The 27,103-nt window shown below is 45.0% G+C and overlaps 1 protein-coding gene across 2 annotated transcripts in view; it reads left to right on the top strand.

The window, feature by feature from the left end:
- RAB12 (RAB12, member RAS oncogene family) overlaps window positions 1-27,103 on the top strand; it is an 84,237-nt gene that overhangs the window by 37,174 nt on the left and 19,960 nt on the right. The window contains exons 2-5 of one of the 2 annotated variants that reach the window (XM_029591013.1): window positions 2,689-2,749; window positions 17,891-18,029; window positions 20,903-20,992; window positions 22,084-22,188. In XM_029591013.1, coding sequence (XP_029446873.1) covers window positions 2,689-2,749; window positions 17,891-18,029; window positions 20,903-20,992; window positions 22,084-22,188 — 395 coding nt within the window. The remainder of the gene's footprint in view (window positions 1-2,688; window positions 2,750-17,890; window positions 18,030-20,902; window positions 20,993-22,083; window positions 22,189-27,103) is intronic. The other variant, XM_029591014.1, reaches the window with a different exon arrangement.

Raw genomic sequence — 27,103 nt, 5'->3', positions numbered from 1 at the left:
TCGTGGCACTTTATTTGTGGGAGAGGTGTGGGGCAGGAGGTGTAAGTGAAGAGAGTGGGGGCAACTCCCAGCTCCAGGCCCATGCTGCTGCCATGTACCCCTGCTCATTGAGGAGAGAGGGAGCATATGCCCCATGGCCAGCATGGCTGCCAGACCGAACATTGAAAGGCATCCTTTAACGGAGAGAAGAGCTGCTGCAGGGTAGTGTTGGGCACAGTGACTCCACAGGCTTGGAGCAACTGTGACTAATACCAACCAAGTGGTTAGGCTGACTGGTCGACCGGGGCATTCCCGAAGCCCCGATAGACCAGTCTGCCCCAATTGATTGTAATGCCTTGAGTACTCTCAGCATAAAATTATTATTGATTTATTTTAAGTCCCAATGACTTAAGAATCTTGTGTGGGAGAAGTGATAATTCTGTGAAGGGTGTGACTGGATACAATAGACCATGTTTTAAAAATATAAAAGTCAGTCTGAGTGTGGAAAAGAAATCAGGCTCCATAATTGTTAGTCTACAGAGAGTCGTGTGCCTTTGGCTGGTCACCTGTTTTCTCCAGACCCACCAGTATACAACCCTTGATAGATTTTACTTCTGCCAATAAATAACTGCTTTGGTTCCTTGTTTCTGGCAGTGGCTTTCCCTGAGTTCCATGCTGCATTAATGTAAAATCAAGGGTATTTTGCCAAGAAGAACTGCAGTGAGGCTCAAAATCATATTTATTTTCTGTTTCAAATTGTAGTGCTTTTTGTGGCCTTTTGCTTTGGCATGTGGAACTCTAGGCTGCCACACTGGTTACAGTGGAAATTTGTGATTTGTAGGCGCAGTATGTCACAATTATGAGTTTGGCTCAGTGAACATGGCTCTTGGTCTAATGAAGATGGAAGAACGGCAAGGACTTTGGATTTTCCACTATGCCTTAAGACCTGGAAAATGCGGACATTATAGAAAAACAAGGCTATATGCTTTATTACAAGACTCCAAAACTGGTATACCTCTGGCCTTATCGGAAACCAAGAACTTGACACAGATTGGATTTTGCTGATCTTTTAAGCATTCCCAAACACTATGTGGTCATCTAGGTTAAAAAAAAAAAAAAGTCCAAAAAAGATGAGAATCCTCCAATCAAAAGCTGTGCTTAGCCCTTATTCATATGCATGCCCGCTGCCTGTTTACTTCCTGTAAAATAAAATTCTGGGCTGCCACTAGCATCGAAGCCTGTCTTCATCCCAGGACCCAGCCAGCCAATGGCCATACCCTTGAGACCAGCAGTGCCACCGCTCATATTTAAACACACAAACTGCTTGAATTCCTACCTGTGTTTGAAGACAGATGCTGACTGGAGATTCTTTTGTCGATTCATTGAGCTGAAGATTTCTATATCAAGGCAGCCTCTCTGCTTATCTCCTGTGACAAGCCTCCAGCTGGTGACACTGATGTTCCTTTTCTTGCCCAACACAGAGGCTGTTTGCTTGAGAGAGAGAGAAAGAGAGTGTATGAGATACAATCACTGATTGTTTATCTGTGTGGTAAGAAAATGAATATTAACTCCTAATTTATGTGGAAAAGTTCAGAGAATTAGCTGTTAAGATTTGAGAAATCTGTGCAGCTTTTCAATTGATTGCTCTATTAAGTCAATGTAGACATCTAGAAATAACTGAATAACTGTTTGAAATATTAGTCGTGATAAAATTTATAAAAATGAATCATGTTTAATTGATAAAATAAATGCTTAATTTGTACAAAGATGTTCTACATTCTGAGTTGGATCCTAAATAAAAATTATATTCTAAGCAATACGTACTTGGAAGTTGTAGTCTTCCCTATAGTGTGCTAAGCGCTGCCCTGTCTGATTTTCACCCTATGCTCTTCATGAATGCAAAGCAGGGTGGAAAAATATTAAACTCAGGTGCCAGCCAAAATCTTCTAGGAGTCGGGGAAAGTTTGTTTTTGTTTGCTTATTTTTTGTCTTAGGGTTTTTTTTTGTCTGTTTTATATATATATATATTTTTTTTTTTTGCTTTCCTTTGCATTCCCCGCCCCCCACCAACCCCCTACACTTTCCAGCATCTTCGGCTCTGTTCCACCTGGCCAGGCCACAGAGGGCAGCTCAGGGCTACAGCAATTCTCATTAGGTTGCAGAGGAGCTTTGATTTGTTCCAGCTTCTCCACCATGCACTAAAAATGGAGAACATGAAAACCATTGGCACCTCCACTTTTTAAAGGGCTAAAACCTCCACTCGTCAGCTCGCATCTCAATCTGAGAAATATATTTTTATTTTATTTATTTATTTAAAAAATTTTCTATACCGTCGTTAAGTTAAATACCATCACAGCGGTTTACAGAAGGGCACGATAAAGAGAAATATGGGCGGTATAGATTACAAATTACTCGTGTGCCATATTTCCAGGTCCCTAGTTTAAAAAGGTAAAAGAGAATAAAATAATAATAAAAAAAAAATATATATATAGATAAACCTCCTCCTGTACTGTGTGGGAGAGACATTATACCGGTTAGCCCCTGGCAATTTATGTAATATTTGGATTTGCTGATGTGCCAGAATATATCTCAGTTAAATCGTGCATTAGTAAGTAAGTAGAAATGTGTGGGCTTTTTTTCTAAATATGACCCCTCATTTTTTTGTGCTTCTCATTCTCCCCCTTTTTGTCTATTATATCTTAATTGTAGGTGTTGATTTTAAAATCAAAACAGTAGAACTAAGAGGGAAGAAAATTAGATTACAGATTTGGTAAGTAAGAACTGCTTCCCTTCTGTTAAAATCTGTGGATGTTTTGCATGGATCCACTAGCTTTCATAACACTGTTACGTTTGTTTGTGGCCTGCTCTTTACTGCTTCAAACTGCCTCTCTCTCCTTACCTCAGATCTGTTTTGGGGTTGTTTTGTTTGGTTGTTTTTTTGCCTCAGAGTTGTGCTTGAGAAAGTAATAACTCCTGGACTGAGGCATGAGTTCACCTCTCCCACAAGGGCCCACTCTCAGGCTAGTGGGAGCCATAAAGGCTTGTGGTACAAGGGAAAAGAGATGACTGCAAGCTTCTGAACCAGAGTAAAACTTGTGATAAATCCGCCCTTTAGTTACCATCTGCTAGGCGGCAGGAAAGGTGGGTGGCGCCCAGCGGATGTATTTGCAGCTCTAGTGATTTTCTTATCAAGATCATTTGTTATGACAGGCATTCCATAAGCTGCTAAAAACCCGTTTCCAACATGAGCCTCAAGTAATCTGTCACCCACCTGCTGCAGATATCCTTAAAATTCCCAGTGCCAAAATAGTATACCATGGTGGATGGGCCCCTGTGGTGCTGCCTTCATAAAATCCAGACATGAGATGATGCCAGCACCCTGACATGGGGTAATAGAGGCTGCGTCTGCTGCCCAGGGGTCCAGGAGGATTTGACATATATTCAGCTGGATCATGTCACTGGCCAGGAAGCTATTCTGACAGCACTGTAGTGATTATAAGGGGGACGTATGGTGACACTGTTGGTTTTTTTTTTTATTTCTCCAAATCTTAGTCTTCCAGAAGCTCTACCCATTTTCCAGTTCCCTGTCAATATCTAGAGCAGCATTTATCAGCCTTGTCTTTGAAACACAGCCAGCCAGTCTGGTTTTCAGGATATCCATAATAGGATACAGTCGAGATCTGTCTCCCTGTAATAGAGGCAGTGCATGCAAATATCTCTTGCACATGCTTATTGTGGATATCTTGAAAATCCCACTGGCTTGGCTGGGTCCTAAGGACTGGGTTTGAGAGATCACTATTAATGATACAGTGGATACAACACACAAAGAAGGAAATTGTAATTATACTCACTGTATTGTACAGTCTTTACTTATAAGTATTAAAACTTGCTCTACATTCCCATTAATAATTGTATTGTTATGTTTAGGGCTTCTGTTTTCAGGTTTTAACCAATGAAAAAAACAGTTTGAAATTTGACATGTTAAAAAAAACAAAAAACATGATCCTCTTGCTCCAACCCCTCATCCCCCTTGCCCTTTAATCTCTGTTCATCCTCCCACCCCCTCCTACCTTAGGCCTGCTGCTTTATCTCTGTACCTTTTCTGTGCTGATGGCTCCTCAAGCTTCACAAGTTCCTATTTGCTGAAGGGCATCCTCATTTCCTTCTGGTCCTGATGGTGAGCTTCAGAGCTGTGGCTAAGAGGACAGAATAACCAAGCGAGGGACTCCAGAGAGTGGTAGAAATGAGCTTTTGGGGGAGGGATAACCACACCCCCCCCCCCCCCACCACCGCCACCACTAATTAGGTGTATCTACATTTAAATTCTAAAATAGCTGTCAAAATAAATACCTAAATTTATAAATTAGAATCACTTGGAAACAGAAGCCCTAATTATATTGTTTTTTGAAATGGGAGCAGCCATTTTGCAAGGGAGTCGCAAGTCTCCTCTTTCTCTGGACCATAGTGGGTATGATGTCGGAAATCACCAGCACCTGAATCAATCTGATCCCATTCCATGGGAGGTTGCTTGTGTCCTTCTCTGAAGGTGGCTGCTGTTCCCGCCATGTGTGTGCATATGTTTCTCTGAGGACAAGCAAGACAGTAGTCCTCATACATATATGACATCATCAGATGGAGCCTCGACCCGGAAAACTTATATCAGTTTCTAGAACTTTGATTTGGCATACTGAGCTTGCCCAGCATGCCCTAAACCACGCATCCACAGGGGTTCACTCTCTAGTCTTTTTCCGCGGAGCTGTAAGCATCGCGGTGTGAGAGAACTCACTTTGGCTGTTTTTTGGTCTTGTGGAAAACTATCCTTTTTCTCTGATTTTTCATGGATTTTCTTCAAGGTGTTCGATGCCAGGTCCCTCTAAGTGCTTTCCCATAGTGTTCCTAGTCAAGGTTTTCAACACTTCTGGTAAGTTTCCTTTTGCGATCGATTTACCCCATCGACGTCCGCCACCATTGGTTTTGATTTTGCGGCCCTTTTAATTCATCCTGTTATGGCCACGTCCGGTTTTCGGCGATGTTTCCAGTGCCTGAGGACCATGTCCATTACGGATCCTCATGAGATATGTATCCTCTGCCTGGGGCATCTCATGATGTCCGGGGTTGCTGCTTATGTGCATAAATGCCCCGAAAAGACATCTACCTATGCTCGATGAGATGTAACAATTCTTCAAACCAAAGAAGACCTTGGCATCAGCAGTGTCTTCATCGATGGACCTTGGAGCCGCACCTATGGACACTATCCCATCAACATCGGTGGGGACCGTAGGTTCCGTCAGTGCTACCGGCGGATAAGGGCGCCAGAGACCAACCATCATAGATCTCTTCCAGGCTGAGGATGTCTGGTTCCTCATCGGCCTCAGCACTGGAAAAGGACTGTGCCAAGCATCGAGGGAAGCCGAAGAAGCATTAGCACCGGTCCCAATCTATGCACAGTGCTGGACAGGGGGAGGTACCAGCTCATGCTATGATAGCCCCTGAAGTCACCCCGCGGCGAGGAACACCAGTCCTCCCATCAGTGCTGTGGGTCCGTGACGGTCTCCACCAATCCTAATGCCAGTCACTGATCTGCTTTGCAGATCCGAAGAAGATCTGGCCAGCCCTCCTTCTTCCCAGTCGGTGTTGGCATCAGTGACGTTCAAGGAGGAGCTGGTTCGGCAAGTCCAGCTAGCAGTGGAACGGGCACTGCAGGGCATTGAACCTGTGGAACCGATGGCAACAGAATTGAGCATCTAAAGCCCCTTCCCATGTGGCTTATAGTCCTGTTGAGGGTCCCTATGACCCCTAGAGGAGGTTAACTTGGCGTCCTCCTCCGAAGACACTGAGTGTCTCCTCTCCAGAAGAGCGAAGGAAGTCTGCCTGAGGACTTAACCTTCACAGGGTTTGTGAGGGTGATGGAGGAAGTCATCCCATTTCAGTTGCTGATGGAGGAGGATGCCAGGCACAAAATGCTTGAGATCCTCCAGTTCGTGGAGCCTCCTAAGGAGATTGTGACGGTCCTGGTACACATGATCCTTAAGAAGCTGCTGCAGAAGATATGGGAACCCTCTCACAGTGCCTGACAGGATCTACCTCATCCAGAAGGCTGCCAGATTCGATAAGAGTCAGCTATCTCACCAGTCGGTGTTTGAATCCTCTCTCAAGATAGCCAATCGTTCTTGGACCCATATCTTGACACCCCCAGGGAAGGTCTACAGAGCGATGGACGCTCTTTGGATGAAAGTATTTCAAGGAGCCATGCTAATTACCCTCATTGCTTCCTATCAGCTCTACATGAGCCAGTACTCACAGGACATATGGAAGCAGGTGCAGGAGGTGGCTGAATAGCTGCCTCAACAGCATCAGGGCACCCTCATGTTGCTGGTGTATAAGGTCCTGACGTGAGGAAAACACAAGGTCCGAGCGATCTACTCTGTTTTTTTCAAGATGGCATCAAGGGTCTCTGCAGTGGGAATTGGCAGCCAGAAGTACAAGAACGATTCACCAACGTGCTGTGTACTGTGGAGAATCTCTTCGGAGACAGAATGAGGGACGTGATGGCCCAGCTCTTGGACCTCCATGAAACCCTCCAAAAACTCTCTGCCAGCACAGCAGACCCATCCTCTTCTAGGAGGCCAGCGAGAACGGGACAAAGGAAGTCTTTCTTTCTCCAGAGGAAATACTAATCTTTGCTCACTCGCTCCCGTCAAAACCATCGGGGTTCCCATGTCCGTCCCAGGCAACAGAGAGCCCCCCCAAGCCCCAGCTGGTACCTCAGTCAACTCCAGAGAAGGGGTTTTGACTGCGTCGTAGGCAACATAGGCCAATCACCTATACTCGGGACATTGGACCCTCTGGTTGGGGGTAGGCTTCAGTTCTTCGCGAACCAGTGGCCCAGTATAACCTCAGACCAGTGGGTTCTTTCCATCATCAGTCAAGGGTACAATTGAATCTATTGGGTGTCCCGCCAAATTGCCCTATGTTGGGGGCCAGTAGGGCATCAGAGGAGGAGCTTTCCTCCCTCTTAATGGCCAGAGCAGTTGAGCCTGTCCCACCAGGGCAAAGAGGGCAAGGATTCTACTCCAGATTCTTCCTGATTCCAAAGAGAAGAGGAGGATTCCATCTCATTCTAGACCTAAGGGCCTTGAACACATTTTTAAAAAGGAAAAGTTCAAGATGGTTTCCCTGGACACCTTGATCCCCCTTTTGCAAAGAGGGGACTGGCTATGCTCCCTTAATCTAAAGGATGCATACACACGCCCCTATCACAGGAAGCATCTCCAATTTGTGGTGGGGAAACAGCACTTCCAGTACCGGGTGTTGCTGGTTGGGCAAGCTTCAGCCCCACAAGTCTTCACAAATTGCCTGGTCGTGGTGGCAGCACAACTCCGCAGACTTGGGGGTGCATGCTTCCCCTATCTGGACCATTGACTGGTCAAGAACACATTTCAGGCAGGAGCCGTCAAGTTCATTCGCTTGACCATTCAGGTATTGGAGTCACTAGAGGTCGTCATCAACTACCCAAAGTCGCATCTCAACCCATCAATTGGACTTCATAGGAGCCCTGCTAGATATGGCTCAGGTCAAGGCCTTCCTGCCTCATCAAAGGGCTGTCATTTTGACAACCATTGCAGCAGAGATTCAACAGAGCCAGCAGGTATCAGCCTGGCACACATTCAGGCTGTTGGGCCATATGGCCGCAACCATCCATGTCACTCCTTTAGCACGATTACACATGCGCAGAGTCCAATGGACTGAGGTCGCAGTAGTGCCAGACCACGCAGAACCTCTAGGATGACATCTGAGTCTCACTGGGACTTGACCTGGTGGCAAGTACTTTCAAATCTGGAACGGAGGATCTCTTTTCAAAGTCCTCTAATCCAAATTGTCCTATCCATGGATGCGTCTACCGTGGGCTGGGGAGCTCATGTAGATAGGCTCAGCACACAGGGTGTCTGGTCTGCTCAGGAAAGCTGTTGTCAAATTAACTTCCTGGAGCTTCGGTGAAAGCTCCCTGATCCAACAGGCAGGGAGGCACGGGATCATACCTCCTGTGTCAGGAAGCAGTCCAGATCTGGTCATAGGCCCTGACCCATGGGATGGTGCTCAGGCAACGTACCTGGCCAGGACTGAGAAAGTGGTAGTGGACAGGTTGAGTCGAACCTTCAGATCCTACACATGGTCCCTGCACCAATGGGTAGTGATTGGGATATTCTGCCTCTGGGAGAGCCCTGACATAGATCTTTTCATTTCCCTTTGCAACAGGAAGGTGCCTCTGTTCTGCCCCCTGTACAGGTCAGACGACAAACCAGCCTCAGATGCCCTTGCCCGTGGTTGGGGCAAGGTCTTCTGTACACGTATTCTCCGACTCCCTTAGTGGCGAAGACTCTCTTAAAGCTTCGCAAGGTCAAGGGGACTATGATCTTCATAGCCCCTTATTGACCAAGACAAGTCTGGTTTCTAAGGGAGTTGACCATCTGGAGACTGATCAGTCTTGGGAATTCCCCAGATCTCATCACGGATGATCAAACCATCCCAATCTCCAGGCCCTGTCGCTCATGGTCTGGATGTTGAGAGGTTAAATCTGCAACTGCTCAATCTCTCAGAAGATGCATCTCGGGTCCTGGTGGCTTCTAGAAAGCCTTCCACTAGAAAGTCCTATGGTCTGACATAGAGGAGATTTTCTGTGAGCAGAAGGCCCTAGATCCTTCCTCCTGCCCACACAAAAACTACTTGATTACCTTCTGCACTATCAGATGCTGTCTTAAAAACCAAATCCATTAAGAGTTCATCTCAGTGCAGTTGGCTCATACCACCAAGATGTAGATGGTATGCCCATCTCTGTACAGCCTATAGTTGTAGGATTCATATGAGGCTTGCTTCAGATGAAGCCTCCCCTAAGGCCTCCCACTGTGTCTTGGGACCTCAACGTGGTGTTAGCTCAGCTGATGAAAACTCCTTTTGAGCCGCTGCACACTTGTGACCTGAAGTACCTGACCTGGAAGGTCATGTTTTTGGTGGCGGTCACCTCAGCGTGCAGGGTCAGCGAGCTCCAGGCCTTAGTGACTTATCCATCTTACACTAAGTTTTATCATGACAGGGTAGTCTTGCGTATGCACCCTAAGTTCCTGCCTAAGGTGGTGACGGACTTCCATCTTAACCAGTCCATCATCCTTCCAATATTCTTTCTTAGGCCCCATTCGCACCAAGGTGAAGGAGCACTGCACAGTTTGGACTGCAATTGAGCCTTAGTCTTCTATCTGGAGCAGATAGAAACCCATAGACAGTCCACCCAACTTTTTATTTCTTTTGATAGGAATAGGTTAGGCATTGCCGTCGCCAAACAGACACTATCCAATTGGCTAGCAGATTGCATCTTCTTCTGTTATACACAGACAGGACTTTATCTTGGAGGTCACGTCAAGGCTCATTCTGTCCAAGCCATGGCAGCATCGGTGGCCCACTTGCGAGCAGTTCCCATGGAGGAGATCTGCAAAGCTGCAATGTGGAGTTCTTTCCACATATTCACATCTCACTATTGTCTGGATAGGGATGGCCGATGCGATAGTAGGTTCGGCCAGTCTGTCCTTTGGAACTTGTTTGAGGTGTAGAACCCAACAGTCCCTGCCTAGGGCTTATTGTTTGGGTTCAGGCTGTCTCCCCTCTCTGTTACTAACAGCCCTGTTGTTGTGCCTGTTGGCACCTGGTTGGATGTCTGTTGGTCCCCTTTTTGTATTTGAGACAGCCTATAGCTAGGGATTCACCCATGTGTGAGGACTACCATCCTGCTTATCCATGGAGAAAGCAGAGTTGCTTACCTGTGTAACAGGTGTTCTCCAAGGACAGCATGATGTTAACCCTAACAAAACCCACTTGCCATCCCGCGGAATTGTTCTTTTCCTAATTCTTTATATATATATATAGTTCTATGTTATAACACTGGAGAGGGACCCCGTGTGGATGCATGGTTTAGGGCATGCTCAGTGTGCAAAGTCAAAGTTCTAGAAACTTTGTCATAAGATTTCTGTGTCGGGGCTCTATTTGATGATGCCACCCATTTATGAGGACTGCAGTGTGTGAGGACTGACATCCTGCTGTCCTCGGAGAACACCTGTTGTAGGTAAGCAACTCTGCTTTACTGCCCAGCACATGACAAGCACAGCTTTTTACATTCCCTCTAAGTGATACAGTTTACATTCTCTTGTTTTTAATGGCAAAAATGCAGTGAATTCAGCTTACTAACTGCTCTTGGCAGGTCATCCATTCTGATTGTTTTCACCGTGTGTGTGTATGTGTTGCTGCCATGTGAATTAACTCCTGTCAACTCATTGGCTTCACTGATCACCTAAAGCTTGACTGTCAGTGGCACGTGCCTCCATCTCTCATCCCCGTGTCCCTGTTTGGAAAACCATGCTCACACGCCTGCTCCTCAACCTGGTATTGCTAGCACATGGCAGACTGAAGATGACAAAGGTATTGCAAAACGTTTTCTTATTAATTGTATAATTTCTGTATTCTCTTTTTACTGACTGTAAACAGAAATTTTCCTAATCTTTTCGGAAAATATGTTCCTTGTTTCCTGTCTTCTCAAAGGGTGATGGGAAGAGTTTGGGCTTCATGCTGCTGCCTTAGTGTCCTTGATGGCTCTGTGTGCGGTTTCCACTAATTTTATAAAAATGTATTTTAAAATGCAGGCTTGTGGTACAGGAGGCTGGAAGACTTTGGTCAAGTGGACCGTTGGGAGGGAGGGAAGCCGGCTAGAACAGCAGAAGCGCACCCCCTGCTGTTCAGAGAGCAAGGCTGAGGGTGAAGTTTCAAAGGAGAATTCCTCCTGAATCAGCAGCGGGAAGGGGAAACATAGGATAAAAAGAAATTTAAAAAAAAAAAAGAACAATTGTTCATATCTGCAGTCCAGAGCATCTTATTTCAGAGATTCTCTCTGCTCCTACTACCACTTAAACGTTTAGAGCAGGGGTCAGGAACCTATGGCTCGGGAGCCAGATATGGCTCTTTTGATGGCTGCATCTGGCTCGCAGACAAATCTTTTAATAAAAAAATTAAAAATCTAACAAAAATCCCCCACCCTCCTGACGCCCCCCAAGACCTGCCAAAAGTCCCTGGTGGTCCAGCAGGGGTCCGGGAGCGATGATCTGGACTTGGGCTGTCGGCTGCCAGTAGTCAAAATGGCGCCGACAGCCCTTTGCCCTTACTATGTCACAGGGGCTACCGCCGCCATTGGTCGACCCCAGTGACATAGTGAGGGCAAAGGGCCGTCGGCGCTATTTTGACTACTGGCAGCCGACAGCCCAAGTCCAGGAGATTGCTCCCAGACCCCCGCTGGACCTCCAGGGACTTTTGGCAGGTCTTGGGGGGGGGGGGGTCAGGAGGGTGGGGGTTGTAGTAAATTAATTTTGGAGGTCTTGGGGGGCGTCAGGAGGGTGGGGGTTTTTGTTAGATTTTTACTTTTTTATTAAAGATTTGTCTGCGAGCCCTGGACCCCAGCTGGACCAACAGGGACTTTTGGCAGGTCTTGGGGGGGGGGGGGGGGGGTTAGGAGGAGGGGGGGTTGTAGTAAATTAATTTGGCAGTTCTTGGGGGCATCAGGAGAGTAGGGGGTTGTAGTAAATTAATTTGGTAGGTCTTGGGGGAGTCCGGAGGGTGGGGGGTTGTAGTATGGCTCTCACGGAATTACATTTTAAAATATGTGGCGTTCATGGCTCTCTCAGCCAAAAAGGTTCCCGACCCCTGGTTTAGAGAGTTTCTCATTAGCGAAAAAAAACTCCTGAAGGACTCAGTTAAGATATATTCACAGGGCATTGTGCTTCTCTTGAAACTCGAGTTGTTTGCTGATAGCACAAGTTTCCGTAGGAATGCGGGTACTTCTGTATGAGAGGTGCAAATGTTTGCATTGCATCCAGCAGCCTTGACCACCACCTTCAGCAACAAGAGCTTTTCTGGTGAATATTTATTTGGAAGATTGCATAGCTGCTGCAGGGTTGGATGTCTGTTACACTCAATGGTCGTGACAGCGCATGATCCAAGAACTGCTTAAATTCAATTTTTGCTCTCCATTCCAGAGCAGGGCACCTGAGCTCTGGATTTCAGGATATCCATAATGAGTATGCATACAGCAACTTGTGTAGCCGTATGCATACTCATAAGCACCAAGTTAGTTTACGTGACTGGTTGGCCAGAAAATCAGACTTATTTTTATAATCTTTCAGGATTAGTGCTGAAGAACCTGGTCCCTTTCGGTCATGACTGTTAAGACTCTGTGTCTTTGTGCTTTTAAGATACAGTAACTCCCCTGTGGGATATAGTTGTCAGATTTCTTGGTAATGGGACAAATCACAGGACTGGGAGATGGAAAGTAAACCGAGACCGGCCATGCTGCTTCAACTATGATCTTGGTGCATGTCTTGGTTTTGGAGGCTTGACAGTGTGTGATAGCAGAGTATCCAGCAGCTCAGGTTTTGGTACAGGGCTCTGTGCATGTGAGACAGTGGGATATCCAGCAGCTTGAACATCAGTTCCGGGCTTTGCACGTGTGTGTGTGTGCGTGTGTGCGTGCGATAGCAGGACATCCAGCAGTTCAGAGCTCTCCTAGCACATCTTTAGAGGAGCTGGAGTGTACTGGGGTGATTGTGGCTCTGTACAGTGCTCCTGCAGTCTGACATTTATTAGCTAGAGAGCCATTTATTACTACTAGCCATCTATAATGGTCTAAGTGTATACTGCAAAGGCGCAATAGAGTCCCTGCTCCGTGGAGCTTACAATCTATCCAAGAAACACAGACAAGACAAAGGGAGGTTCCAGAAACTTTATTATAGAAAAGTGGGAAAAACAGCAGTGTCACAAACGGGGAGACCCAGCATTTAAGATTTTAAAGCAACCTAAAAAAGGTTATGTTTCTGGGCCCAATTTGAATATGGTCATTGGGTGCATGACACACCAACTCAGGAAGACTAGTCCAAGCGTATAGTGCCACAAGGTGGAAAGCACAGTGTTGGGGGCTTCATTCTAGCTTGGTTCTCTTCTTACCTCTCCCTCTGCACTTTCAGGTGAAACTTCAAAGGAGTTATGCATGCAAATGTAACCTATCATAGCAATTTTCAAAAGCCATTTACCCACGTTAAGTGCACTTAATGCAGGTAAATCTTATTGACAATTCAATGACATATATTGTAGCAGTGTTTAGACGCTCACTTACACGAGTAAAGTGCATTCACACATGTAAAACTCAGTTTTAAGCATATATATGCTTCTGAAAATCAGGCTCTTTGTTTTCTCTGGTGGTTCTTCCTCCACTGTTATTCCAGTAGTCAGTCAGTGTGCCTCAGGGCTCTGTCCTGGCCCCTCTGCTCACCTCTTTGCTCTTTCCCTTGGTGATCTGTCTTGAGTCCCATAGATTTCAGTATTATCTTTATGCTGAAAACTCCCAGACATTTCACCTAGAATCCAGTCCCAAATCTCAACTTACTTGTTTGGCAATTCGCCACTTGGATATTCCACCACCACCTTAAACTTAACATGGAGAAAGGGACAGGGGTGATGTGATACGGACTTTGTTTAAATATCTGAAAGGTATTTTAATGATGGACAAGAATGAAACCTTTTCCAGTGGAAAGAAAGCCGTTAAACTAGGGATCAGAAGATGAAGCTCCAAGGGGGTAGACTCAGGAAAGACATCAGGAAATATTTCTTCCCGGAAAGGCTGGTGGATGCATGGAATGCTCTCTCGGGAAAAGGTAGTGAAGACCAGAACAGTAACGGCATTCAGAAGGGCTTGGGATAAACACAGAGGATCCCAAGTGGCCAAAGGAAGGAAATGAAGGTAGAGGGTTACCTGCATGGAACAGCAGTTACTACCCTAAAAAAATACAGACTTGCTGGGCAGACAGGATGGAGCAGCTGGGTCTTTTTCTGCTGTCATTTTCTTTGTTGTTATGGCCAAGACCCAGCTTATTTGCTGCCTTTTCCTATGAATAAAGCTGACATCTTCCTAATCCCCTCAGCTTGCTTCATTGGGATCATCTTCGACTCTTTTTCTCTCTCCTCTGCAGATATCCAGAATCTTGCTAAAACATTCTTTCTCTTCAGCATCTCCAGAACTCATTCTTTCCTTTCTGAATAAACTGTTAAAGCCCTTATCCACTCTCTCATCCCTTCCCTCTCAGACTTGTGCAAACTGCTCCCCTCTGCTCTCCCCTCTCCCTCCACTGCAATCTATTCAGAATTCAGCCGCGGGACCTATCTTCCTCTGGTGGTACAACGGAGGCTTCCCGTCCACTGCTGCATGCAGTTCAGGCTTCTCCTCTTCAGCTCCTCACTACCTCTCCTCGCAAACTGTTCATCGGGCAAGCTGCTCTTATCTGTACCCTGCTCCTCCACTGCAGACCCCCGAGGCCTTTATTAAAATGTATAGCATGTACATTTTGTATTTCTGTACCTTTTACAATAAGAATTGCGGTTTTTACATCTAGAGAAAATGTTTTCCGTGATTTCCCTACAAGCTGGAAGCGGTCTCAGTAGCCTTGGTGCTTTTCAGTCCCTCTCATCCTGGTGCATGTATGTAGCTGCTCCAGAGTGCTAAACCAGTGGGGAAGGGGTGAGAGTCTAGCCAGAAATACAAATAGTAAAGATATCTATCTACACAGTGATTTCCTCCTTCCCCACCCACCCTACCCTGAGTATCAGGAGCAGCTCCACAGATGCCGTCCTGGGGTGAGAAACAGGCAGCACTGGATTACATTTTGAAGCACATTTCATGCAGGGTCCCTGGCTGAATGGCAGCTGTGCAAGCTGCAGATGCTGGGAGGGTAGAGCTGAACCCAGCAGCAGTCCCTGGCGCAGGCTCATGCCCTTAATGTTTTCAACAGACTGCTCTCACTCTGACCAGTTTGGTGCCCAAGTCTCTAGCTGTACTGTTGGAGCCAAGGCTGAAATGATCACTCTTCCCAGCTGGGATTCCGTGGTCTGGTTATATTAATACATGTCACACTGAAGTACAATTGTACAGCCATGTGATGCCAGAATTAGTCAGAAGTGTGTTGTGAGAAACAAAATTTGAATTTTCTCCTCACCTTTTTATGTATTACACTTTTCCCACACAGTGGAGATTTTCTAAAAAAGAAAGTGCCTAGTCGTAGCCCACAGTAGGGAAGATGAAGCCATTTTGCCCCAGTTCAGGAAGATTCCAGGTTGGTGACCTGATGTGACCTGGCAGAAAATCAGCACTGCTCCTGCAAACTGCAGGAAACCAGAGGGAACAAGTTCTGTTTAATGGCAAATGGATTGTTTAAAATATCTTCAGACACCTAAGAGTTCCTTGCAGATTGTAGAGATTGTAACATTTTCTGAAGTACCCAGGTGCACGTCCCCTCGTTGGTCATTGCAGAAATGTCGTGCATATATTCCTGGGCATATTCTGATAATGTGCTTATAACATCACGGTGGTGCAGGTAAAGCAACACCCCAGTGTCCTTAAGACCGGGGTGGAGATAGGGTGGCAAAGCTGGCAGAGTTTTCAAAAGCTTCAAACATTGATATCTGCTCAGGAATCGGGTACCGAAATAAAAGCAAATAACACTGCCAATCAAAACAGTATCGATAAATTGTGGGGATTCTGTCTTGGAGCTCTGTCGCCTTGGTCTGCACAGAGCTGCAGGATCTTATGGTTTTGTTTTCTGGGGATATAAAAATAAAAAGACAAATGCCCTGAGCAATTCTAACAGAAAATCAGGAGGCCACAGCAGTAATGAGGATCTCATTATAATAAGCAAAGAGAGATGGGCGCTTCATAAAAATTGCAAGGGAAGGAGAAATTCATGATGTTCAGGGTTCTCCGTTTCCTGCCATCAAGGGTGTTCATGACATCCACGATGAATATTTGTGGTAGGTTTGCATCCGTTTGGGAAGGAGGATTTGGCTGTTCTGGTTCTCCATGGGCGCCAGACCTGCTGGCAATGCAATGAGCATCAGACCACCAGCAGTAAAATCTTTTAAGGAGTAAGCACTGGGGGGGTGACGGAACATGATTTGAAATACATTTCTTTTTCCTTTTGTGCCCGCCCTGCTTTCTTTCAGGAGGTGGATTTTTTTGTTGTTGAACAGTAAAGGTTGGCTCTGTGAGCTCTTATCTGCAATGCTGGACAATCATGTAGGGCCTGTTATCAGGACAGGATGCCAAGGTGCTTTACTGTGTTAGGTTATGGAATTATACATGCAGTCAGCTAGGGGAGGGAAAGCGCAGCCTGAGCCCGGTGCTGGAACATCACAGAAGTTTCCACAGCGGAAAGGCGGCAAAGAATATTATGATTATTAGCAAAGTGTGGTCGGGCAGGCGAAAGCAATGGACGATGAGCAGACTTTGTTGAGCCTTCCTCAGGTTGCAGCTCTGCAACCCAACAGAGCCTATCTCTTCCCTCCGCAAGGCGAGTACACGAGGAGGATTCAGGTTGTTGGTGGTTAAACTGCAGGTAGTATGGAGTTCTTACTGCGCAGTTACCCTCCTTTCTCCTTAGAAATTAAAAAAAAATAATAAATGTAGAGAGACCACTGACCCTTCCAAAAAGAAAAGGTCCTCGATTTACAATAAGTAAGTAGAAAACAGCCGTAAAATGATTGCAGATGTGTGCAGCCAAGGCCAGGTGCTGCTAGGAGTAAGAAGAAGAGGCCATTTTGACAGGCACCAAGATGGCCAGGGCTTGGGTTGCTTTTGAAAGGAAGCATTAGCGGCTGCATTTATATAATTATATGTTTCGCTGCTTTCTATATTTCTTTCGGAGTGTTTGATCTTTTCTTTATACAAGAAAAGCATCTTAACCTTTTCAAGGCAGCTGTATTATCCAAAAATATTTGTTCTTAGTGCTAACAGCATTTTGTTTGTAAAGAGCAAAACTTAGATTTTACTCCCACCTCCGCTCCCAAATTATCTCTCTCATTCCTCAGGAGAAATGTTTGAAGGCTTTGAAAGCTTCTCCTCCTCCTCCTTAACCCTTGCTCCCTGTAAGAGTTGGGGGTGCTGCGGCGCTGATCATTATCAGAAACCTGCAGCAGCAGAGGGGGGAGGTTTTTAGTCAAAAGAACGGGGTTATAGTTGTAATAACTGGCGTCCGCCTTCTGATAAAATCTCCAAATTAAAAATAGTTCTGGATATGAGCAGAGCAGAACCAGTTAAAGAAGGCAAAAATAAACTGGTAAGGTGGTGATGTGAGGAAGTTATATAGAAGTCCTGCTGCTTTTAAAGAAGCACTAACTGAGTACATTTGTTTTGCTTTGCAAGCAGATCAGAGAGACACACATCTTAAGTTCAGTGACTCCCAGACTTAAACTTTTAAAGCCTGCTAGTGAATTCCGTGGCAGACTAGATAGGCCATTTGGACCTTTCCTGTTGTCTTGTTTCTAAAAACCACAGGACCTATTGCCAAATCCCGATTTAAAACTGGCTGATTTTCTCTCAGTGCCTTTAATGCAGCAGGTATGCTGCTGCGGGTAATACAATCACTTTTGCTCCTCCGCCCTGCTCTGTGGTTGGTGGATTTCTCGGCTGAGTGATCAGAATGCAGGTTGACCTCCCAGTTCCAGTCCCGCTCTTGCCTTTCAGTGTCTCTTTCACAGACAGATATAGCTACTTCTTGCATACAGCTATGAAACCTCTAGAATGCATCAGATCCACAGGTAAGCCAAAATATTATTACCACACTAACATAGTGTCAAGGCCAGGATCTGTTCTGCTTCTAATAATCCCCTTTGAATCTGGCATCGGTGTCGGAAGGGGTGGCAGTGAGCAATGTAGAGGAATTTGTCCCGTTCCTGAGTCATCCCCGGTATTAGATCCATGAGTTAAGCTGCACTGAGTGCATTCAGTTATTTCCTGCTGTGCCAGTTGAGACTGTGATGATCTGGTGTTGTCTTGCAGGGACACTGCAGGTCAAGAGAGATTCAACAGCATTACCTCAGCCTACTACAGAACTGCCAAGGGAATCATATTGGTATATGATATTACCAAGAAGGAAACATTTGAGGATTTACCGAAATGGATGAAAATGATCGATAAGGTAAATACTGCATGACTGCTGTGATGTTAAAGGTGAGGTCGCTGTGGTGCTGATCATGTCCCTCTCCCAGGGTTTGGGGGCACCTTCACTTCCTGTCTCTGTCTCTGGCAGGTCATCTTTTCTGTTTCTGTAGAAATGTTCTATTTCCCACTTATCTCCCCTTGCTGATCGTGTTACGCTCAGTCTCCAATGAATCAGGCTATGATCATGATTTGGGGGACCCTGATTTAATTCGCTTTCAGTAGAGCCAAGAGCTTCTGAAAACTTCTGTTTTCTTTTAAGAATGAGAGAGAACATTTTTTTTCTGTTCTTAGGAAGAGATTTTGATGGTGTTAGTGCTGTTGCTGTGAAAGCGCCAGGCAATCCCAGCACAGGGTTGAAACATAAAATGACTTTCCTTTCCCTGGAGAGTACTGTGACTCTCGCCCACCTGCATATAACTGGCAGACGCTTTTTATACCATGAATCCACAGAGTTCAGCACCCAAGGCCGGGGAGACGGATATGCAAAGATTTCCATGTAGGATTAATGAGCGCATAGAGCACATGATGCCAGCGCACGATTACAGTGGGGAAAACCATAAGCAGAACGTCAGACACCAGGCAGCTGTGCTTACTGCACTATCAGGCAGGCGGTGAGGACCTCTGCTGCACCAGGCCAACAATTAGAGCTCCAAAGAAGGATGCCCCACACAAGATTTTAGTTTAGATTTTTTTTCAATTTTTCTATCTTCTTCCATCTGCTTATAATGAACTAGCTTCAGCAGGGACCAAAAGCAGGCAACTCCAAATGCTTTCCCCAGGGGTTGCCTGAGTCATGCCTCCTGCTGGCTCATATGAGCTGCTGGAATAAGTGTGGTCAGTCTCTCCGTTAGCTTGTGCATGGCTGCCTCTTTCATTTTTTTTTTTTTTTTTTCCTTTGGCACCAAAACAGAAAACAGTTTCCTGAAGCCATCAGCGAGCATGATCAGCATACCTTATTCACAGATCACCTGTTTTGTTTTTTTGTTTTTATATTGTGCCATAAATTAGGTCATTTCTGCATAAAATTATGCACTGGCACAATGAATCCCTGCCACAGGGAGCTCTAATTCCAGAGGACACAAGGAAAACGAGTTAACTGACCAAGGTCACAGGCAGTCTGGTCTGGAACCTGGCTCTGCTCGGTCCTGGCTCTTTCCTCTAAGAACTGGGACCGCTCCCGCTGGATGGAAATACAAGGACTTCAGCAGGAGCAACCCATGACCACCTCCACCTAATCCGTAAATTATCAACTGCTTGGCCTTCAATGTGGTAAACAAGTAGAATTCTAAGTGGAAGAAATGCAGAATATATGTAGGACATATAATGAAGTTATCAAGTGGCTGCCCTTTATATTGCATGAGAAGACCCCTGAGGGTTTGTGGTTTACAGGGAGAGGGCAGGACAAACGAAAGCCCAAAGGGAGGGGATAATATAAAAGGATTGCTTTAGCGTGTCTGGTTATAATGCATCTTCAATGACTGAATAATGAACTGGATTTGAATCCTTTGTTATGGTTAAGTGATGTAGCTATATGGATAAGTTCTGTATATAAAAGAATTTTCTGAAATGTATGAATAAATGTAGTTTCCCTGTACGTACATGGATCTGTCCAGACTCCTGGGTTTATGCATCCCTGCCAGCAGATGGAGACAGAGAAACTTTCACTGTCACTGCTTCATAATCCCTGATGCCACCTGTGGTTCTCCCAGTATTTCTCTGTCTCATGAAGGGGAGGGATCTGGACCATCAGATTTACACATCACGGAACAACGGATCGAGTGTACAAAAAGGTCCCCAACTTCCAGCTCATCCACCTCGACCAAACAAGGAAGGATCCACCAGGATCCAAAAACCCCTGGGAGGAAGGCTCACAAAAATAAAGAACTCGCCAGACTGCAGAACTGCAGGTTTTTGCACCAACCACCATCTGCTGGAGACAGAGAAATACTGAGGAACTGCAGGAGGCACCAGGGTTTATGAAGCAGTGTCAGTGAAACTTTCTTTGTCTCCATCTGCTGGCAGGGATGCATAAACCCAGGGCTCTGGACAGATCCATGGTACTACAGGTAAGAACCAATTTTCCTATCCTACTTCTAAGTTTAATTTTTCTGATGCGATTATTACATTTCTTAATTTGAGAGACTCAAATTCTGTGCTATGTTATAGTAGAAAGAAAATTCTGCATGTTCTCTTTTGATATTGTGTAATTTTAATTACTCGTGTGCATCGTATTCGGTTGAGCAGTTTTAGAAGCAGTTGATGGGATCAAGCACATTGAAGGTGGGACCTAACCAAAGATTGCACTGATCCCCTCTGTGCCACTGTCGGCAGGTAGTTTCCCTTCCATGAAAATCACAGCCCAGGGGGGACCAGAGGTTCTCAAAACTCCTTCAAGGTCTTGGATATATAATTGGGAGGAATATTTCTCTTTTTAAAAGAAATTGAAAGTGTTAGAATTCTCTGAGCTCTGGCTCAAGGCACAGTGATTTAAGTAAACATAATAGATGGCTCAAGCTACTTTCTTCTTCAGTGCTTTGATCCCATTACGACACAGGCTGCATAATCTGGCCTACCAAAATGAATCCCAAAGGAAAGAACCAAGTCAGGTTTAAAAACCAAAAAAAAAATACCCCTCTGCCCATTTTGCTTTTATGCAAGTGTTACGTGCCTTTAGATAAAGCAGTGTACAAATCTAAAATGGAAAACTGCAGCCGTTTTGCCAAGCTTCCATGTAAAGTTTTAAAACCCGCTGGGTTCCAGGGGGATAACATTTTGTGGCTGCCTGATCCTGACTCCAGCTTCTGTAAGAGAACGTGTTGATGCCCTTAAGCTGTCCCTCCTTGCTTGCAGTATGCTTCCGAAGATGCAGAACTGCTCCTAGTTGGAAATAAGTTGGATTGCGAAGTTGACAGACAGATTACACGGCAGCAGGGGGAAAAGGTGAGAGCTTATGAAAAGATCCTGAAATGTGAGATTGGTACAAGGGCATCTGCTCATGGTACCATGTTTGAAACAGATCACTTGTTTACGTCCCTGAGTTTTATTTGCTTTGAAATGTTGGGCTGCCATTTTTATGTAACCACCACACCACATTTTTGATGATCACGGGAGCCACACAAGCCAGGCACGGTATAGCTTTCACCCATCTGCATCCAGTCACAGATTATGATTGCGTAAGATATTTTTCTTCTTCCCCCCTCCCCCTCAGCAGCTTTTTCTCTTTGTCCTTTTACCCAAACATTCACGGTCCTGTTTATATCTTTCTGGCCTAAATAAATTAACAGTGAACAGAGATGGCACCATTCATCCTCAGGCACATCTGTTTCTGGTAGTACATGGGCCAAGTATGTGCCTTATACTGCTTTGGGGCGTTCCTGGGTTTTTTACTTTTTTGGTGTGCGGAGGCGGTATAGAAATGAGTCTTAAATAGTCAGCGGGTTTGTGTGTTACTGTCTCGAAATGTGTCACCTGAAGTCTTGCCCTCTTTGGATGTTATGAGCCAAAGTGGCTGACCCTGATTCTGCTGCAGAGAGATAATCGTGGGCAGCTGTGTGACGTCCTGCATATCTGCAGACCTCCCAACTTGCCCATCCTTCAGCTGTAACTGACCTTACAACAATAAATTTGTATTTTTATTCCACCTTTCCAGAATTTGCTCCAGGTAAATTACAGTACATCCAAGCACAATAAGTCACCGCTCTCATAAAGTTCACAGGCTGAATTGAAAGTTGATGGGAACTAATTCTTCTGTATAAAAGGGAGGATCAGAAGTTCAGACTTTTTACCTACTTACCGGGGCCTTGATTTTGTGACAGCCACTGATGAAACAAAATCTGTTTCTGCCTTTTTATAAAGCTCAAATTTCCATGAACGTGAAACTTACATGTCACTATCAGCTTTTTCTAGATGTGAGATGTGGTTTGGCTTGCAGTGTTCAACTGATATAATTTGAATCATGTTTCATGTGACCTGTTATGTCATTTGAAGATGTGGTTTAATTGTGTTCTCTTGTGGGGGGTTTTTTGCATCAGTTTACACAGCAGATAACAGGAATGCGGTTCTGTGAAGCAAGTGCCAAGGATAACTTCAATGTGGATGAGATATTTTTAAAACTTGTTGATGACATCCTAAAAAAGGTACAAAAACAAACATCCCCCCCATCCCTGCTGCTGCATGCTCCCAGAAAGTGCATGTGATGATTTCAAAATAGTAGGTCTGAAAATAGCACTCTGTTCCCAGATGACCGAGCTCACCGGCTCTAAGAAGTAGGAAATTGGTTGCAATGTCCATGTTGGCTCTCTGGCCTGCCAGTTCCCAGCCTTTTCTAATCCTGGGTCCCATTGAAGTCGCAGGAGCCAGCACAAAATCCAGCCACTCCAGATCGCACTTAACTGGTGGCTTTTTTGGGGCCCAAAGGTGTTTGTTTTTTGGGTTTTTTTTTGTGCTCTGACTTTTGTAGAAACTATAATGGTTGATCAAAGCTATAGTGCCCAGCTTGTTCTTCCTACCTAATCTATTTATTTGTATTCATATGATACCCTAGGAAATAGGTGAAATAAGCGTAAGGCAGATTGCAATAAATAAGATACGAGATGCATTAAACACAGGACAAGTACATTTCAGCACATCAAGATACTACAGAGTAGGACCTTTTTAGGTCAATACCACTTTCATTGTTGCCCAGTGAAATTATCAGATAAGCGTTAATTTCTCCATTTTGGATATGTCCATTTCTTCTATCTTTGTACTTTGCTTGGTATAGGAGGAAATGTATTGTTTCTATTTCTCCAGTTTTGCACTGCATAGAGTAGCTTCTTGGGGTTTCCATTCTATTTTTTGTCTTCACATTTGTAATCTGTGGTCTTTTATTCTATATTTGGTTAAGGCCAATATGTCTGTGTTCTGTGTGTGGGTCCGAGAGACAAGGCCATGGGGCTGGATGAGGTACATCTCAAGTTACTACGGGAACTTGGCAATGTCCTGGCGGGTTCGCTGAAAGATCTGTTCAATAGATCCCTGGAAACACGAGTGGTGCCTTGAGATTGGAGAAGAGTGGTTGCGGTCCTGCTTCATAAGAGCGGTACAGAGAGGAGGCTGGAAACTACAGGCCAGTTACTTCACTTCTGTGGTGGGAAAATTAATGAAAAATCTGCTGAAAGAAAGGATAGTGAGCTATTTACAATCCAGTAAGTTGTTGCTGGACCTGAGGCAGCATGAATTCACCAGGGGAAAGTCATGTCGGACAAATCAGATTGAATTTTTGATTGGGTGACTAGAGAATTGTATCGAGGAGAGCACTCAATGTGATTTATTTGGATTTCAGCAAAACTTTTGATATGGACTTGCATAGGAGGCTTGTAAATAAAATCAGAAGCTTAGGAGTGGGTACCAAGGTGGTGGAGTGGATTGCAAACTTGTTGAATGATAGGAGACAGCATGCAATGGTAAATGGAACCTTCTCTGAGCATAAGAACATAAGAAAATGCCATACTGGGTCAGACCAAGGGTCCATCAAGCCCAGCATCCTGTTTCCAACAGTGGCCAATCCAGGCCATAAGAACCTGGCAAGTACCCAAAAACTAAGTCTATTCCATGTTACCATTGCTAATGGCAGTGGCTATTCTCTTAAGTGAACTTAATAGCAGGTAATGGACTTCTCCTCCAAGAATTTATCCAATCCTTTTTTAAACCCAGCTACACTAACTGCACTAACCACATCCTCTGGCAACAAATTCCAGAGTTTAATTGTGCGTTGAGTGAAAAAGAACTTTCTCCAATTAGTTTTAAATGTGCCACATGCTAACTTCATGGACTGCCCCCTAGTCCTTCTATTATCCAAAAGAGTAAATAACTGATTCACATTTACCCGTTCTAGACCTCTCATGTCTTTTAGCCAGTTTGCAGTCCACGAAAGGACATCGCCACCTATCCCATGACTTTTTACTTTTCCTAGAAGCCTCTCATGAGGAACTTTGTCAAACGCCTTCTGAAAATCCAAGTGTACTACATCTACCGGTTCACCTTTATCCACATGTTTATTTACTCCTTCAAAAAAGTGAAGCAGATTGTGAGGCAAGACTTGCCTTGGGTAAAGCCATGCTGACTTTGTTCCATTAAACCATCCTGCGTTAAATGGAGTGCCCCAAGGATCAGCTTTGGGACCGGCTTGTTCAATATCTTTATAAGTGACATTGCGGAAAAGATAGAAGGTAAAGTTTGTCTATTTGCAGATGATACTAAGATCTGCAACAGAGTAGACACGCCTGAAGGAGTAGGGAGACTGAAAAGTGATTTAAGAATGCTTGAAGAGTGGTCGAAGATTTGGCAGCTGGGATTCAATGCCAAGAAGTGCAGTTTCAAGCATCTGGGATGAGGTGATACAAAGCTGTACATGATGGGGGAGTGAAAGACTGATATGCATGGAGCAAGAGAAGGATCTTGGGGTTATAGAGCCTGGCAATATGATAAGGTGATAGCTAAAGCCAGAAGAATGCTGGGCTGCATAGACAGAGGAATAACCAGTAAGAAAAAAGGAGGTGATAATGCCCTTGTACAGGTCCTTGGTGAGGCCTCACCTGGAGTACTGTGTTCAGTTCTGGAGTCTGTATCTCAAAAAGGATAGAGACAGGATGGAGATGGTCTAGAGAAGAACAACCAAAATGGTGTGGGGTCAGTATCGGAAGGCTTATGAGGAGAGGCTGAAGGATCTAAATATGTGTACCCTGGAAGAGAGATGCAGGGGAGATTTGAGTCAGACGTTCAGATACCTGAAAGGTTTTAATGATGCATGAACTTCAAACCTTTTCCATTGGAAAGAAATCAGTAGAATTAGGGGTCATGAAATGAAACTCCAGGAGGGATGACTCAGAACAACATCAAGAAATATTTCTTCACAGAGAGAATGGTGGATGCCTGGAATGCCCTTTGGGAGGAGGTGGTAAAGATGAAAACAGTCAAAGAATTCAAAGGGGCATGGGATAAACACTGTAGATCCCTAATCGCTAAAGGATGGAAATGAAGAAAAATGTGCATGGGGGTAACTTACTGGTGTGGTGGTTACTAGTCTCAACCTATAAGCCTTGATGCAACTGCAACATTGCTCTCTGCTTCAACGACAGGGGGGAAAGGGGAACTGGATTCAGACAACCAACGAGGGCTCCAACTTTTATGATCAGGGTAACTGGTAAGCACGGGGTAACCTGCATGGAGCAACAGTTACTACTCTTAACAGAAAGCATGGGATTATTACCCTTAACCAATAAGCCTTGATGCTTTTGATGCAACTGCAACATTGCTTTCTGCTTTGATGCTGGTGGGGAGGGTGTAAGAGGAATTGGATTCAGGTGGCAACCATCACAGGCCCTGACTTTTATACGAGAGAAAAAGTACAGGACTGCTTCTAAAACAAAGTCCACTCTGGAGGCTAGAGTGGCAGACCTGGAGGAGCTGAGGCAGACAGAGAGTTATATAGATGAGACCTTCAGGGACATAGTAGCCAAGTCCTAACTTCAGACTGGCAGCCCTGGTGCTGCCTTGGAGGAAGAAGGTCTCATGATCGGAGAGAATCAACCTGGTGCAGCAGGAAAGGATCCTGTTACAAGGACCTGCTCTCCAGGTGGTGCATTGCCCTTTTGCACCGAGGATGTGTTTCCAAGGCCTACTGCCCAGGAGGGAAGGGTTAGGTTGGCCGTCATTGTTGGTGATTCGATTATTAGGAATGTAGACAGCTGGGTGGCTGGTGGGCATGAGGATCGCCTGATAACATGCCTACCTGGTGCGAAGGTGGTGGACCTCACGCGTCACCTAGATAGGATTTTAGACAGTGCTGAGGAGGAGCTGGCTTTCATGGTACATGTGGACACCATTAACATAGGAAAATGTGGGAGGGAGGTTCTGGAAGCCAAATTTAGGCTCTTAGGTAGAAAGCTTAAATCCAGAACATCCAGGGTAGCATTTTCTGAAATGCTCCCTGTTCCACATGCAGGTCCCCAGAGGCAGGCAGAGCTCCGGAGTCTCAATGCATGGATGAGATGATGGTGCAAGGAAGAGGAATTCAGTTTTGTAAGGAACTGGGGAACCTTTTGGGGAAGGGGGAGTCTCTTCCGAAGGGAAGGGATCCACCTTAACCAGGGTGGAACCAGACTGCTGGCGCTAACCTTTAAAAAGGAGAGAGCAACTTTTTTTTTTTCAATTCTTTATTTTACATTTCTTAATTATAACAGGCAAATGGATACAATACATAGGAGAGAGCAACTTTTAAACTAGAAGAAAGGGGAAAGCCAACAGTTGCTCAGCAGTGCATGGTTCGGAGAGAGGTATCTTCAAAGGATACTAAAGTGTGAAGCTTGCTGGGCAGACTGGATGGGCCGTTTGGTCGTCTTCTGCCATCATTTCTATATTTCTATGATGCATTAGAATTAGGGCATCCCAACAGTGAGGTTCCAGTAATAAGAAAAGTAGTCCAAGTGCCTGAAACTAAAAACTCACCTGAGCTAAAAAATTCTAACTTATCCCTATCAATAAAAAAGCAGAATGAAAATACAAACAAAAAACAAACTTTGAAATGTTTGTATGCCAATGCCAGAAGTCTAAGAAGTAAAATGGGAGAATTAGAATGTATAGCATTGAATGATGACATAGACTTAATTGGCATCTCAGAAACACGGTGGAAGGAGGATAACCAATAGGACAGTGTTATACCGGGGTACAGATTATATCGCAGTGACAGAGAGGAACACCCGGGAGGCGGTGTGGCGCTTTGTCCGAGATGGCATAGAATCCAACAGGATAAACATCCTGCATGATACTAAATGCATAATCGAATCTTTATGGGTAGAAATCCTTTATGCGTTGGGGAAGACTATAGTAATAGGAGTATACTACTGTCCACCTGGCCAAGATGGTAAGATGGACAGTGGAATGCTAAGAGAAATTAGGGAAGCTAACCAAATTGGTAGTGCGGTAATAATGGGATATTTCAATTACCCACGTAAACATGGTGCAGGAAAGAATATACAGTTCCATCGAAATTTCAGATATAATAAAAGCATA

The sequence above is a fragment of the Rhinatrema bivittatum genome, chromosome 2 (genome assembly GCF_901001135.1).
Source record: "Rhinatrema bivittatum chromosome 2, aRhiBiv1.1, whole genome shotgun sequence".
Classification (NCBI taxonomy): domain Eukaryota; kingdom Metazoa; phylum Chordata; class Amphibia; order Gymnophiona; family Rhinatrematidae; genus Rhinatrema; species Rhinatrema bivittatum.
This window is presented reverse-complemented; position numbering and strand designations above follow the sequence as displayed.